At 40.1% G+C, this 13,471-nt stretch overlaps 1 protein-coding gene across 1 annotated transcript; it reads left to right on the top strand.

Annotated features, from left to right (window-relative positions):
- Positions 1-8,396: 8,396 nt before the first annotated feature.
- On the top strand, positions 8,397-12,122 carry LOC110875362 (the record flags this gene model as incomplete). The annotated part of the gene is made up of 3 exons (XM_022123559.1): positions 8,397-10,246; positions 10,451-11,354; positions 12,057-12,122. Coding segments are annotated over exons 1-3 (2,820 nt in total), but the record flags the coding sequence as incomplete, so codon positions are not given.
- Between the last annotated feature and the right edge of the window lie 1,349 nt (positions 12,123-13,471).

Below are 13,471 nucleotides of genomic sequence, written 5' to 3'. Positions count from 1 at the left end.
AAGCACACAACTTCAGGATGGTTTTCGCAAAGAAAGTCCATGCCTACTATGACGTCGAAACTTCCGAGTTGCATTGGAATAAGGTCGATCGGGAAGATGTAGTTATTGAGCTCAAGAGTACAATCACGAAGAACATAATTTACGGCGACAGTTCTTCGAGTGGCGACTTTAACATCGAAAGTTGAGGAGAGAAAAGAGCGCTTACGACTAAGGAGCTTCTCGAATTCGAACGACACAAAGCAATTATCGGCTCCAATATCAAACAAACATGATGCATAAATACCATTCACAAGGAACGTACCATTGACCATGTTGTTGTCGGCCTGGGCTTGGCGTACGTTGATGTTGAAAGTTCTGGCGTGTGCGGCTTGTTGCTGCTGCTGAGGCTGTTGCTGTTGGTGCGGTTACTGCTGGTGTTGTTGGGGCTCCTGCTTCACGACCCTGTTTAGGCACATGTTTGCAAAGTGGTTGGGATCACCACATGCGAAGCAAACTCGGGCGTTGACCGCGGGTGTCTGAGCTGCTTGATGGCCTTGCGGAGCCAGGAGCAGAGCTTGATGAGCAGTGGCTTGAGCTGGGGTGTTGCGGGGACCAATATTGCAGTTGACAGTGAAGTGGTCGTACATGTTGCAGTGAGCGCAGAAACGACAGGCAAGACCCACCGGATGATGATATGAGCATGTTGGGCAAACCGGGTGGGGACCTGTGTATGCACGCTTTGCAGGTGGTGCGTAGGTAGTTGGAGCTGGGCGGTGATGGGACTGCTGCTGAGCCGGTACGGCTTGTAGAGGAGCAGCAGTGGTAGTGGCAGCAAAGTTCTTGTTGCTGGAGCTGCTGTTGTTGTTCTTCTTCTTGCGGCGTGAGGACTTTGACGGTTGAGCGGCGGCGGTTTCGGCAGTTGGAGCGGTGGTGGTAGCTTGATGCAGGTGCTTCGAAGTTTTATCCCAGACACTGGCCTTGACCCGCTTGTCGTTGATTTCAGCGGCCAGTAAGTAGGTTTCCTCGATCGTCTTAGTCTTAGCCGCTTGCACGAAATCTGCAACACAGTCAGGCAGGGCTCGGATATACTTCTTGATTGCCATGTCAGAAGTCTTCACTTGATCAGGGCAGATGATGCTGAGCTGCTTGAATCGAGCAGTTAAAGCAGCGTTCTCGCCATCCTTTTGCTTTATGTGCCAGAATTCATCTTCTAGCTTCTGGCGTTCATGAGGAGGGCAAAATTCTTCCAGCATGACCTCCTTGAGTTCATCCCACGACAGACCGTAGGCCGCATCATTCCCTCGTTTGTTTCTCTCGGCCGTCCACCAGTCTAGTCCGCGGGACTGGAAGACGCCAGTAGCATTGAGAGTGCGGAGATCGTCAGGGCAACCGCTCTATCGTAGAGTTACCTCAATGGAATCAAACCATTGGAACAACGATGTAGGGCCTTCCTCGCCAGTGAATTCCTTTGGCCCACAAGCCTTGAACTGATTGAAACTGAAGGCAGCTTTGGGAGTAGCTTTAGGAGTAGCTTTAGGAGCTTCGGTTCTTGACTCCTCAGATGATTTGCTGACATTCTTGTAGACATCACTCACGGCTTTTGCTACTTGTTTGGCGATGATAGTAGCAAGACGTTTGTCTCTCTTTTCTTGGCGAGAAAGTGATGGGCGACGGGATCCTGATGACGGTCCAGTTGACATAGTCTACAATAGACATTGTCATAGGTCTCAGACACGTCATAACCGAATCTCACCTCACACGTCTAGTACTTACTAAAGCTTAGGAACACGTTCAATTATGTAAACATATAATCACGTAATCACAAATTCACGAAGAGTCACGTAGGCACATAAACACGTAAGCACATAAGCATATAAGCACAGAAGCGCAGAAACACATACGCATGTAGTCACAGAGGTAGCCAGAATACAGAAACCTATCATTCAAAGTCCACGAGCGTTCGAATATAGCGATCGTGTTTAGCGTAGAGATTAGTATAGCATATAGCATAACGAGTATGATAGTGTAAACATTTCCTTATAGTAGTAACGATTTGTTAACGTTTTGAGATAGAAGAGCAATGCGGTTCGTGTGTGTCGATCGTAGTGAGAGTAAAAATCGAATCAGTTTCCAAAATTTAAACATATAAACAGGTAAGTACACGTATAAACACATAAAATGACGAATCATCAGAGTCAGCAGTTGCGAGCTCAGAATCGAAACACATAAAAATCGAGAAATAGATCGTCTGCGGCTATTAGACATTGACTATCTAAAGCGATTCGACTATTCTCAAGGACTTGTCATACACATTTTGACTTTCAGGATCGGCCTCTACCTCGATTCTTGGGCAACTGGCACACATCCCTCTAATCATATCGTGCGTTCAGGTCTTTGGAGTCCGTCGAGGCTTTGGTGAGAGTTTTGTAAAACCAGGTGAAAGCCGGAACAAGTCGTCAAGGTTAGGGCTTCACCCCTGGCTTAACAACTTCATTCCTATTTTTAATAAAATAGAGGAGATTATTCATCGAAATATGGATTTCATTCCTGATTTGGTATAACTCTCCCCGTTGATAAGTAAAATGCGGGTTGATCAAGCAATGTTAGTCAAGAGTTTGCGGTTTCCACACCTAATCTCGACCTAATCGCCTATATAAATCGAAATTTCCGTGTGCAGTGATAGTGTAGTATAGGCGAGAATAGCGAAGAATAGCAGTAAGCTCATACATAATCCCTACTGGACATGCACGAGTCGGTCTATTGGGTCCTAACTATAGACTAGATCTCTAAGAAATTGACCCAGACTAGGTCAAGTCTAGCCTAATTCCCTATAGTTATGGCTCTGATACCAATCTGTCACACCCCAACCGATGGCGGAAACATCGGGGCATGGCACTGAGCGAAACAGATTGTCCAGAAGTCTCCATAACAATTATCATTACCAATCAATTTAAAGTAACATGTCCCATACCATGTCTCAAAAGGTAAACAAATTATTACAGACAAAATCTAGGCAAAGAGTTCTATTCCGACAACTCAGATTTTTAAATAGCCCAATTGTTTATCTGCTTCTTGAGACTCTTGATTACATTTGTACAGACAAATATTTGTTGGCCTCTAGAAACTTATTATGACTTGGCTTTCCTAGCAGATAAGCGTCCTAAATACCTGTCACATACGTTAAAATAAAAGTCAATACACATAGTGTAAAGGCGAGCATACAAGTTTGATAATAGCATATAGAGTTCGAAATAGTTTACGCATAACCAGCACGTACACAGAGGAAAACGAAGCATGTTAATTATCGACATGGATCTATCGATACCAATGACTGCGGGTTGACTGCCCAAGGCAGTTCGTAATACATGATCACCACCGTAATCCATGCAAATAATTATCCATAACAACCCCCGTGTGAACGGGTGCTGAGTCCAAACTATAGTATTATCGTTGCTAAGGCAGGTAGACAACATTCCACGTGTAAACATAACAAACAAGCATTCATTAAGTCGTGTAATACATGCGGTAATGGTTAGCGTTAAAAGTATTGCGTAGTGTGTTCGATGTGATTTCGTATAAGTAACGTATGTAACACCCAAAAGTGCTTACAGCAAAAAAGGGATCGAGTGTACTCACAGCGGTTGGATGGATTGAAGGGAGCGCTTGAGAGTAAGGTTAGCCTGATTAGAACAATAACATAACGGTAAGCGACTCGTAAAAGAAAGCAAGTGTTGATGGGTCGAATGGCAGTTCGATCGGATGGTGATCCGATCGGACAGCCAGTCGTGCGGATGACAATCCGTTCGGATGGTTATCCGGTCGGACGGTAGTCCGGTCGGATGACCTTTCGAGTGGATTGTTTCTTCCTATGAGAAGGATGTGTTTGTGTACGATGGTTTGACTTTTGAAGTTTTTGTTGTAGCATTTGAAACATTGGAGTATCTTTACCCTTCAGGTCGGTCGATCGGACGGTTGTCCGATCGGACAGCGATCCGATTGGTTGACACTTCAGTGAGAACAAGTTCACAGCGGTTTGTCACTCGATCGGACAGCAGTCCGGTCGGGTGGCATTACTAGTGCACTAAACATGTTGAAAATCGATCAAGTGTTAAATTCAAGTATCTCATGATCCGAAGAGTAACCCGGTCGGGTGGTAGTCCGATCGGATAGCAATTCGTTCAATACTTAACCTTAAATAAGTTTGATTAGGTGTGGGTCCCATAGTGTCAGCTGTTCGGATGGGCAGTCGCTCGGATGGCTATTCGGTCGGACAGTAGTCCGGTCGGGTAACTCTCCGTGCTGGTCGTTTCGTTCGTCTTTCACTTGGTTGTTTTGATTGTTTGTGGTTTTATCGAGACGCTTTGACATCGTGTCAACCAACAGAATCCCATTTCGAACCTGGTAACCTGACCGAACAGGAATCACCCAATGTTCAATCAGTTAACCGGTTCAAGTCGGTCGTTCTTGATTAACCCGAAATCGGTGGTCTCGTGGATAGAATCCAGATCTTGAGCCAACACATTACTAAGAACGAATAGAGGTTAGACTGAGATCCGATTCTATCGGTTTGAGTACATTGAGTGTAAAAGAGTTGAAAGAAAGCTGGAAAACCTTCTTTCAATCCCTTTCACTGTGAATATGTTTAGATCTATGAAAGATCTTAGTTTGTTTATGTGGAAATCGGTTAGATTCAAGTTGTTCTTGAAGGATTGAAGCCAAAACATGAAGTTCTTCAAGAACACATGATGACATCATCCTAGAACACCTCAAATCGGGTGATTTCACGGTTAAAAGTTAAGATTTGAAATATAGAAAGGTGTAGGAGTTGACGGGTGGTCCATAGGACAACCCTTAATGATGTTAAAAGATGAATTTATCCTTCACTTAATCGTGTAATTATCTTGAATTAGATGACTACGGTTGCTTGTGCTTCAGGTATACTTTGGAGCTTAAAATGGAAAAAACGCAGCTTTGAATGGTTTGGAATGGAAAGGGTCGTGCATGGAATGAAAGAAGAAACAAAACCCAACATTCAGGGCTCCACCGTAAATTACGGTGTTACGGTGGCCACCGTAATTTACGGTGGCCCTGAAACTCACATTTTCCTGTCGTAACTCAGTAAAGATTCACCGTAGCAATCTGAAGTCCACCGTAATTTACGGTGGAGACAATAAATTACGGTGGAGGCTGCGAAGAAAAGTGTAACTGCCCTATTAAACCGTTTTTATGGGTGTCTTTTCACATATCTCATCATTGGATGTTTTCTTATCATCTTGGGGGCGATTTTGGCTGGTTCTACCTGGTTCTAAACAATTCTAAACATTTGGTTCTTGTTTTTGATTCGTATGAACTTGAATTTGGATGTTGTGATGATCAACCGAACAATGTCTGGCTAAATTTATGGTGATCATCCTAGGTTGAAGGTTTGTCTAAGACATTTGTGTTTTGATTCTTATTTCTAGAATAATAGACTTGCTATGATGGTTTGTTTATTATGGTGGGTTGTTTGCTTGTTCGTAAATTGTTAATTTGTATGTTAGTCTTAGTCTAAACCATACGTTCTTGGTGCCGTTGGCAATCGAGATATCATGGGCGGGATTAGGATTGGGTATTGATTAATTGGTCATCGGGTAACAACCTCGCGTTCTAGGGATCCGAGTACTTAGTTCCCTTTCATCACGACAAGTAATAACACATGAACCATGTCTATGTGGTTCTTTCTAGTTGAATATTAACATGAATGTCAAAGCAAACTGGAAACTTAGGGTGGTCATTTGTCTCTAAATTATTTACAAAACCAATTCTCAATTCGCAATCTAATTAGTAATCTTAGTTTTAAAAATCAAACAAACAATCAAACTCTTTGAATTTACTTTTTATTGCAAATAGTTTATGTAACATCCTGTTTTGTGAACCAATAAAATTATATTTAAAATTTATAATTTATATATTGTTGAACGACTAAGTAACGAGTAAAATGGTTAGTTGAAATATTTAGTTGAAATATGAGACATCTGCACAAGCCCTGGCTATTATAAGAGACCGCTTAATATTAATAATTAAATATATTATTTTATTTACCTTACTCCGTTTTTAATGAAACTTAGGTTAAAACGTAGATAAAAATATGCTCGTTCTAGTGACATATTCGTCGTTTTATAAAACGTCATATTTTAAAAGTTATTGAAGAAAAACGAGTGAAGCAGCTGAATTAATATAACTAAGCTAGCTAGCTAGCACGTCAAGCTAGCTAGCAAGCACGTCAATGTCCCACATCGCCCAGAAAGGAATTGAGGTGCCTGCTTGCTTCACATATATATAGGAGTTAAATTGTAGGATTTTAGATACACCAAAATTTTAACGGGAACGCTCTAGTATTGAGAATCCCGCGTATACGATACCCCGTTGGGTGTTGTTAGTAGTCGTTTTTGGAGCACGAGTAGGAGCAGGAGTAGGGAAACTCTACATCAACGTGCCGTAGATAGTCTTGAGGTATACTCTCGTTTAAGTTTATGTTTAGTTATTTATTATTTATTTTTAGTAGTTAATATTAGTTTTATTATTAGTAATAATATATTAGTGGTAGTAGTGTTAGTATTATTTTTAGGTACTAGGGTTATTGTCAGGGGCGGGTATTGGGTAGCCTAGCCTTAGTTAGGCATGGACTGATCAACCATGCTTAAACAAGGTAGGGTTAACCAATATCCAACCATGATAATGACTAATTAGGTGTACCATTACCTAACTTAGGATTATGTAAATTGTGTCAGGACCTTGAGATAGTACCTGATCATACTAGCAATTGTATCAACGGTTAGATACTAGCAAGAGGTGAGTTTTATGAATGCTTTTCAAATGTGAACATGCTTGTCCTAAATTGTAATAATATGGCATGACTGTTGTACGCATGTATATAACCTGAGCATGACATACACATGATATTTGTGGTCCCTTATACGTGCCGCTACGGCGGGATTTGTCGGTACTACACCTGTGGTGTAGTGGGCATTAACTGTATGGTTATGGAAGTTACGTGGTAACGTTGGGTTATGATAACATGGGCGGGTACAAGTCATGATTAAATAATGTGAATTGTAAATTGTGTATATTCATAAACTCACCAGTGTAATATCTGACGTCTTTTAGGCATGTGTCACAGGAAATGATGGTTAGTCTTGGGCGGGTTGTTTATCTCGGATAGGCGTGACTAGTGAAATAAAGTATCTCAAACTTTCTTATCTGGTGGAAATTTTGCGTGATCAGCTAATAGTAGTTTGACCAATCTTTGTACCTTTAAGTTTCCAACTTTTGTACATTACCGTTTGTATCAATAACGTAAGTGTTTACTGGTAAGTTGGTATCAATTGTGTATGGGGCATCCTTATCCGGGTGTGGTGTCACAGTTGGTATCTGAGCCAAAGGTTTTAGCGAATTAGGTATTTCGTATGGATACCTAGGCTTCAACCTAAGAGAACACGCCAGCTTATGTAATTTTTAGGATGCTCTGGCTGACTTTGAAATACGAATAATAGATAAATCCGGGTATGAACTTATTAAGGATATAGAGTCGTTAGAAAATACCCATAGTAATAATTACAACCTATAAATCCTCATTTGAAGGGATCTTTTTTCTGCAACGGAAAAAAAAACGGAGCAGATTTGACTCGGCACAACCTAACGATACATCCAATACCAATGATCTGTGCTTAGAATGCGTTGCTAGATCTCTACTCTAGAAAGCTATACAGGCAACAACGAGCGCGGGTTGACCCGGGGCTTACCTTTTCTTAGCTTCGGTAGTGAATCACCTACTAAAAAAAGGGGCAGGCCCGCACGCCTTTACCACTTTGTACACACTGCCCTTAACAATAATTACTCGTAAATCTTGTCTTCTTTACTCGTTAGGAGAAAATAATAGTAATAATAATAATAATAATAAAATCTAAAAGATAAAATGTAATACGTATATGTTGTATACATGAAGTGCATATATATAATGATACTTGTGTATTATTTGAGTAAGTAATATTTCTTCTCAATCAAGTATCATAGAGTAAAAAAAACAAAAAAAAAATAAAAAAAAATGAATGAAGGCGGCCAATAGCGTAGTTCATTGTTAATATAAATAGATGCCAACCTCCTTCGTACAAATCATACACAACCTTCTCTCGCACATAAAGCACATGAGCAGGTTAGTAGTATGTTTAGTTAAACATTAATTCTTTTAAGTTTCAATTATTAAAAATCTTTACTATGATTAATTAATTTATAAATTTAATTATAGTAAAATGTTCATAGTAGAGTTATATTTTCAACATGTTACATTTGAAAAATATTGTATTATGTGAATTAATTATTCTAAGTGCTCATTAATAAATAGAATATTGAAATAGTATTTTTCATGAAAAATATAGAAAATGTCGGCAGAACCTTCGGTTAACAACAATCGTCAACCTAACCCATCAGTTAATCCTGCTCGTCATAGCGAACCTGTAAACTTAGGAGATGACATGATCGATCGGATTGCCGTCCGAGTTGCGCAAATCCTTGCCAATGCACAGGGACGCGAACGTCAGAATACAGAACGATCAGGGCAATCTGAGGGAAGCACTGCACCTACACCTACACCAACTCCACGAGAAGAACCTCGCCCGGAAAAGAAGGTAGATGATACGAAAGTATCTAAAGCTATAGAAACAGAAATCTCTAAAGAATGTAATTACAAGACTTTCATTTCATGTAATCCTCCTTCATTCGACGGGAAGAAAGGTGCTATTGAGGCACATGAATGGCTAAGTGAGGTAGAAGCCATTCTAGACGTCAATGATTGCCATGAAAGAAATAAAGTTAGGTTTGATGTTCATTTGTTTAAATCCGAAGCCTTATTTTGGTGGAGGATACAAAAGCAAACTAGAGGTGATAATCTGGCACATCGCCTGAGTTGGAAAGAGTTTTCAGAACTGTTTACAAATTACTTCTGTCCACCAAGCGAAACTGACAGAATAGAAAAGGAATTTTTGCATCTTGAACTCGGGAATAAGACATACCGGGAATATGTCACCAAATTCAATGAAATGTCTCGAATAGTGTCTTACTTGGTGAACCCTGAAGAAAATCGTATTCGAAGATTCCTGTGGGGACTCCCCACAGAATATCGCACGTTTATCAAGTCTACTAAACCAACTACCTATCATGATGCGGTAGAGGCTGGGGCAACTATCGCCACTGAGATCCAACAAAAGAAAACCCCAGAAACTATCCCGAAAAGGAAATGGAAAAACTACCAAGAACAAAAGAAACCCAATTACAGAGATTTCAAGAGGCAACGAGGACCCCCACCTAGGTGCCCAACTTGTGGAAAAGGACATTCCGGTCCATGTAACCAGTTAGTCTGTAGAAACTGTAAGAAACCTGGACACAACTATCATGATTGTAGAGAGCCACGTAAGTGTTTTAAATGTGGAGAGACGGACCATTATAGTGATAGCTGTCCTAAGAGGAATGAGGAACCTAATAAAGCAAGAGGGAGAGCTTTTGTTCTGAATACTGAAAAGGCTCGTAGGAACCCTGATGTCATAACAGGTACATTTCTCCTTAACAACTTTTATGGTAAAATACTATTTGATACTGGTGTTGATAGAAGTTTTATATCTGAGCACTTTAGAGTTTTGATTAATCAGACTCCTTGTAAGCTAGATAAGCTATTTATAGTAGAACTAGCAGATGGGAGGGAAGAAGAAATTGTGAGTGTGGTAAAGGATTGTACCATCCAGATTAGTAAGACCCCAATATCCATAGACTTACTACCACTGAAACTTGGAGAGTTCGACGTAGTAATAGGAATGGATTGGTTATCTAGTCACCAAGCTCAAATATTGTGTGATAAGAAGCAAATTCAAATTAAGGACCCAAAAGGGGGAACTGTAACAATTGATGGGGAAAGACCTAGTAAACCCATAAGTTTTATTTCTATGATAAAAGTATCCAAGTGTATTCAAAAGGGTCATTTAGCTTACCTAGTATATGCACTAGAGGCAAAGGAAGAAAAGAAACTAGAAGAGGTAGCAGTAGTAGCTGAATTCCCTAAAGTATTCCCTGAAGATCTTCCCGGATTACCACCTGACAGACAAATTGAGTTTAGAATCGACTTGATCCCAGGAGCAACCCCTATTGTCAAAGCCCCGTACCGCCTTGCCCCGACTGAAATGAAAGAGTTGAAAAACCAACTCCAGGAGTTACTGGACAAAGGATTCATACGTCCTAGCACGTCACCATGGGGAGCGCCGATTCTCTTTGTCAAGAAGAAAGATGGCTCAATGAGGATGTGTATTGATTATAGAGACCTGAATAAGATCACTATAAAGAATCGATACCCACTCCCAAGAATCGATGATCTTTTTGATCAATTACAAGGCGCAAGCTACTTCTCGAAGATAGACCTAAGATCTGGGTATCATCAATTAAAGGTTAGAGAAGAAGATATACCCAAGACTGCCTTTAGGACAAGGTATGGTCACTACGAGTTCCTAGTGATGCCTTTCGGCCTCACTAATGCACCAGCTGCCTTCATGGACCTTATGAACCAAGTCTGCAAACCATACTTGGATCAATTTGTAATCGTCTTCATAGATGATATCCTAATCTACTCTAAGAGTAGAGAAACACACGAGGGTCATCTCCGTGCCATTCTTAAGTTACTAAAAGAAGAAAAACTTTATGCCAAATTCAGTAAGTGTGAATTCTGGACTAGGGAAGTCCAATTTTTAGGGCATGTTGTTAATGAAAAAGGCATACAAGTGGACCCTACAAAGATTGAAGTAGTTAAGAATTGGGAGGCACCAAGAAATCCCACAGAAATTCGACATTTCCTAGGGCTAGCAGGGTATTATAGAAGGTTCATTCAAGATTTCTCTAAGATAGAGATGCCTCTAACGACACTGACTCAGAAAAATACCCCATTTGTCTGGGGCAGCCAACAAGAAGAAGCTTTTAATCTTTTGAAAACAAAGTTATCCAGTGCCCCAGTACTTGCATTACCCGAGGGTACCGAAGATTTTGTAGTATATTGTGATGCTTCTCATTATGGACTAGGGTGTGTGTTGATGCAAAGAGGCAAAGTTATCGCCTATGCATCTCGACAGTTAAAGATACATGAAAGAAATTACACCACCCATGATCTAGAACTCGGAGCAGTAGTATTTGCCCTCAAGATATGGAGGCATTACTTATATGGAACTAAGTGTGTGATCTACACTGATCACCAAAGCCTAAAGTATATATTTGAGCAAAAGATGTTGAACATGAGACAGAGGAGATGGATGGAGTTGTTGAATGACTATGATTGTGAAATTCGTTACCATCCAGGAAAAGCTAATGTAGTAGCAGATGCCCTTAGTCGGAAGGACAAAGTTAAACCTTTAAGAATACGTGCATCTAGAATTGAAGTGAAAATAGGTTTACTAGAACAAATTAAGGATGCACAGACACATGCCCTAAAAGTTGAGCAGATTAACAAAGAAAGGATGGTGGGAAAACAAGAACTACTTGTTAAAGGAGAAGATGGAATACTAAGACTCCACAATAGGATTTGGATACCTATTGTGGGAGGACTCAGGGATATGGTGATGGAAGAAGCACATAGATCAAAGTATACAATGCATCCTGGCAGTACGAAGATGTACAAGAATATTCGAGATGAATATTGGTGGCCAGGGATGAAGCAATCAATCAATGAATATGTGGAAAAATGCATGACGTGTTCACAAGTCAAAACAGAACATCAGAAGCCTGCAGGATGTTTAATCCAACCCGAGATCCCTGAATGGAAATGGGAGATGATAACCATGGATTTCATTACTAAACTTCCACGAACTAAGAATGGTCACGATACTATTTGGGTTATAGTAGATCGTTTAACTAAGTCTACTCATTTCTTGCCAATACGAGAAGATTATAAAATGGATAAATTAGCAAGAATTTATGTCAAAGAAATTGTCACCCATCATGGAGTACCTATCTCCATTATATCAGATAGAAATAGCCGTTTAACGTCCAGATTTTGGCAAAGCTTCCAAAAGGAATTGGGAACAAAAGTAAATTTAAGTACGGCTTATCACCCACAGACAGATGGCCAAAGTGAAAGAACCATACAAACACTAGAAGACATGCTTAGGGCATGTGTGATAGAGTTTGGAGGAAACTGGGATGAGCATTTACCTCTAATAGAGTTTGCATACAATAACAGTTATCACGCATGCATCAAGGCGGCTCCGTTTGAAGCACTATATGGAAGGAAGTGTCGTACCCCAGTTTGTTAGACTGAGATTGGTAGAAATCCATTAGCTGGACCCGAAATTATTGAAGAAACTACCAATAAAATCATACAAATCCGAGAAAGAATGAAGACTGCTAGAGATAGACAGAAAAGTTATGCCGACAGACGAAGAAGACCCTTAGAATTTCAAGTTGGCGACAAGGTATTACTTAAGGTCTCGCCTTGGAAAGGTATCATTCGTTTCAGGAAGAAAGGAACACTAAGTCCGCGCTATATTGGACCATTTGAGATAATCGAAAGAGTTGGTCCTGTAGCATATAGGTTAAAATTGCCAACAGAATTACAAGGAATTCACGTGTCAAATTTAAGAAAGTGTCTAGCGGACGAGTCACTTAAGATACCCTGGCAGGAGATCCAGATCAATGACAAGTTGAACTTCACAGAGCGCCCCATTCAGATCATAGATCGACGCATAAAGAAATTAAGAAACAGGGAGTTTCCTCTAGTACGAGTCAAATGGGATGCAAGGAGAGGACCTGAAGAGACATGGAAAAAGAAGACGAGATGAAACAAAAATATCCACATCTCTTTGCTTAAATTTCGCGGACGAAATTTCTATAAGGTGGGGAGAGTTGTAACATCCTGTTTTGTGAACCAATAAAGTTATATTTAAAATTTATAATTTATATATTGTTGAACGACTAAGTAACGAGTAAAATGGTTAGTTGAAATATTTAGTTGAAATATGAGACATCTGCACTGGCTATTATAAGAGACTGTTTAATATTAATAATTAAATATATTATTTTATTTACCTTACTCCGTTTTTAATGAAACTTAGGTTAAAACGTAGATAAAAATATGCTCGTTCTAGTGACAAATTCGTCGTTTTATAAAACGTCATATTTTAAAAGTTATAGAAGAAAAACGAGTGAAGCAGCTGAATTAATATAACTAAGCTAGCTAGCTAGCACGTCAAGCTAGCTAGCAAGCACGTCAATGTCCCACATCGCCCAGAATTTAGGTGCCTGCTTGCTTCACATATATATAGGAGTTAAATTGTAGGATTTTAGATACACCAAAATTTTAACGGGAACGCTCTAGTATTGAGAATCCCGCGTATACGATACCCCGTTGGGTGTTGTTAGTAGTCGTTTTTGGAGCACGAGTAGGAGCAGGAGTAGGGAAACTCTACATCAACGTGCCGTAGATAGTCTT

The sequence above is a fragment of the Helianthus annuus genome, chromosome 12 (assembly GCF_002127325.2).
Source record: "Helianthus annuus cultivar XRQ/B chromosome 12, HanXRQr2.0-SUNRISE, whole genome shotgun sequence".
Classification (NCBI taxonomy): Eukaryota; Viridiplantae; Streptophyta; class Magnoliopsida; order Asterales; family Asteraceae; genus Helianthus; species Helianthus annuus.
The sequence above is the reverse complement of the archived record's forward strand: the minus strand, read 5'-3'. Positions and strand labels throughout refer to the sequence as shown.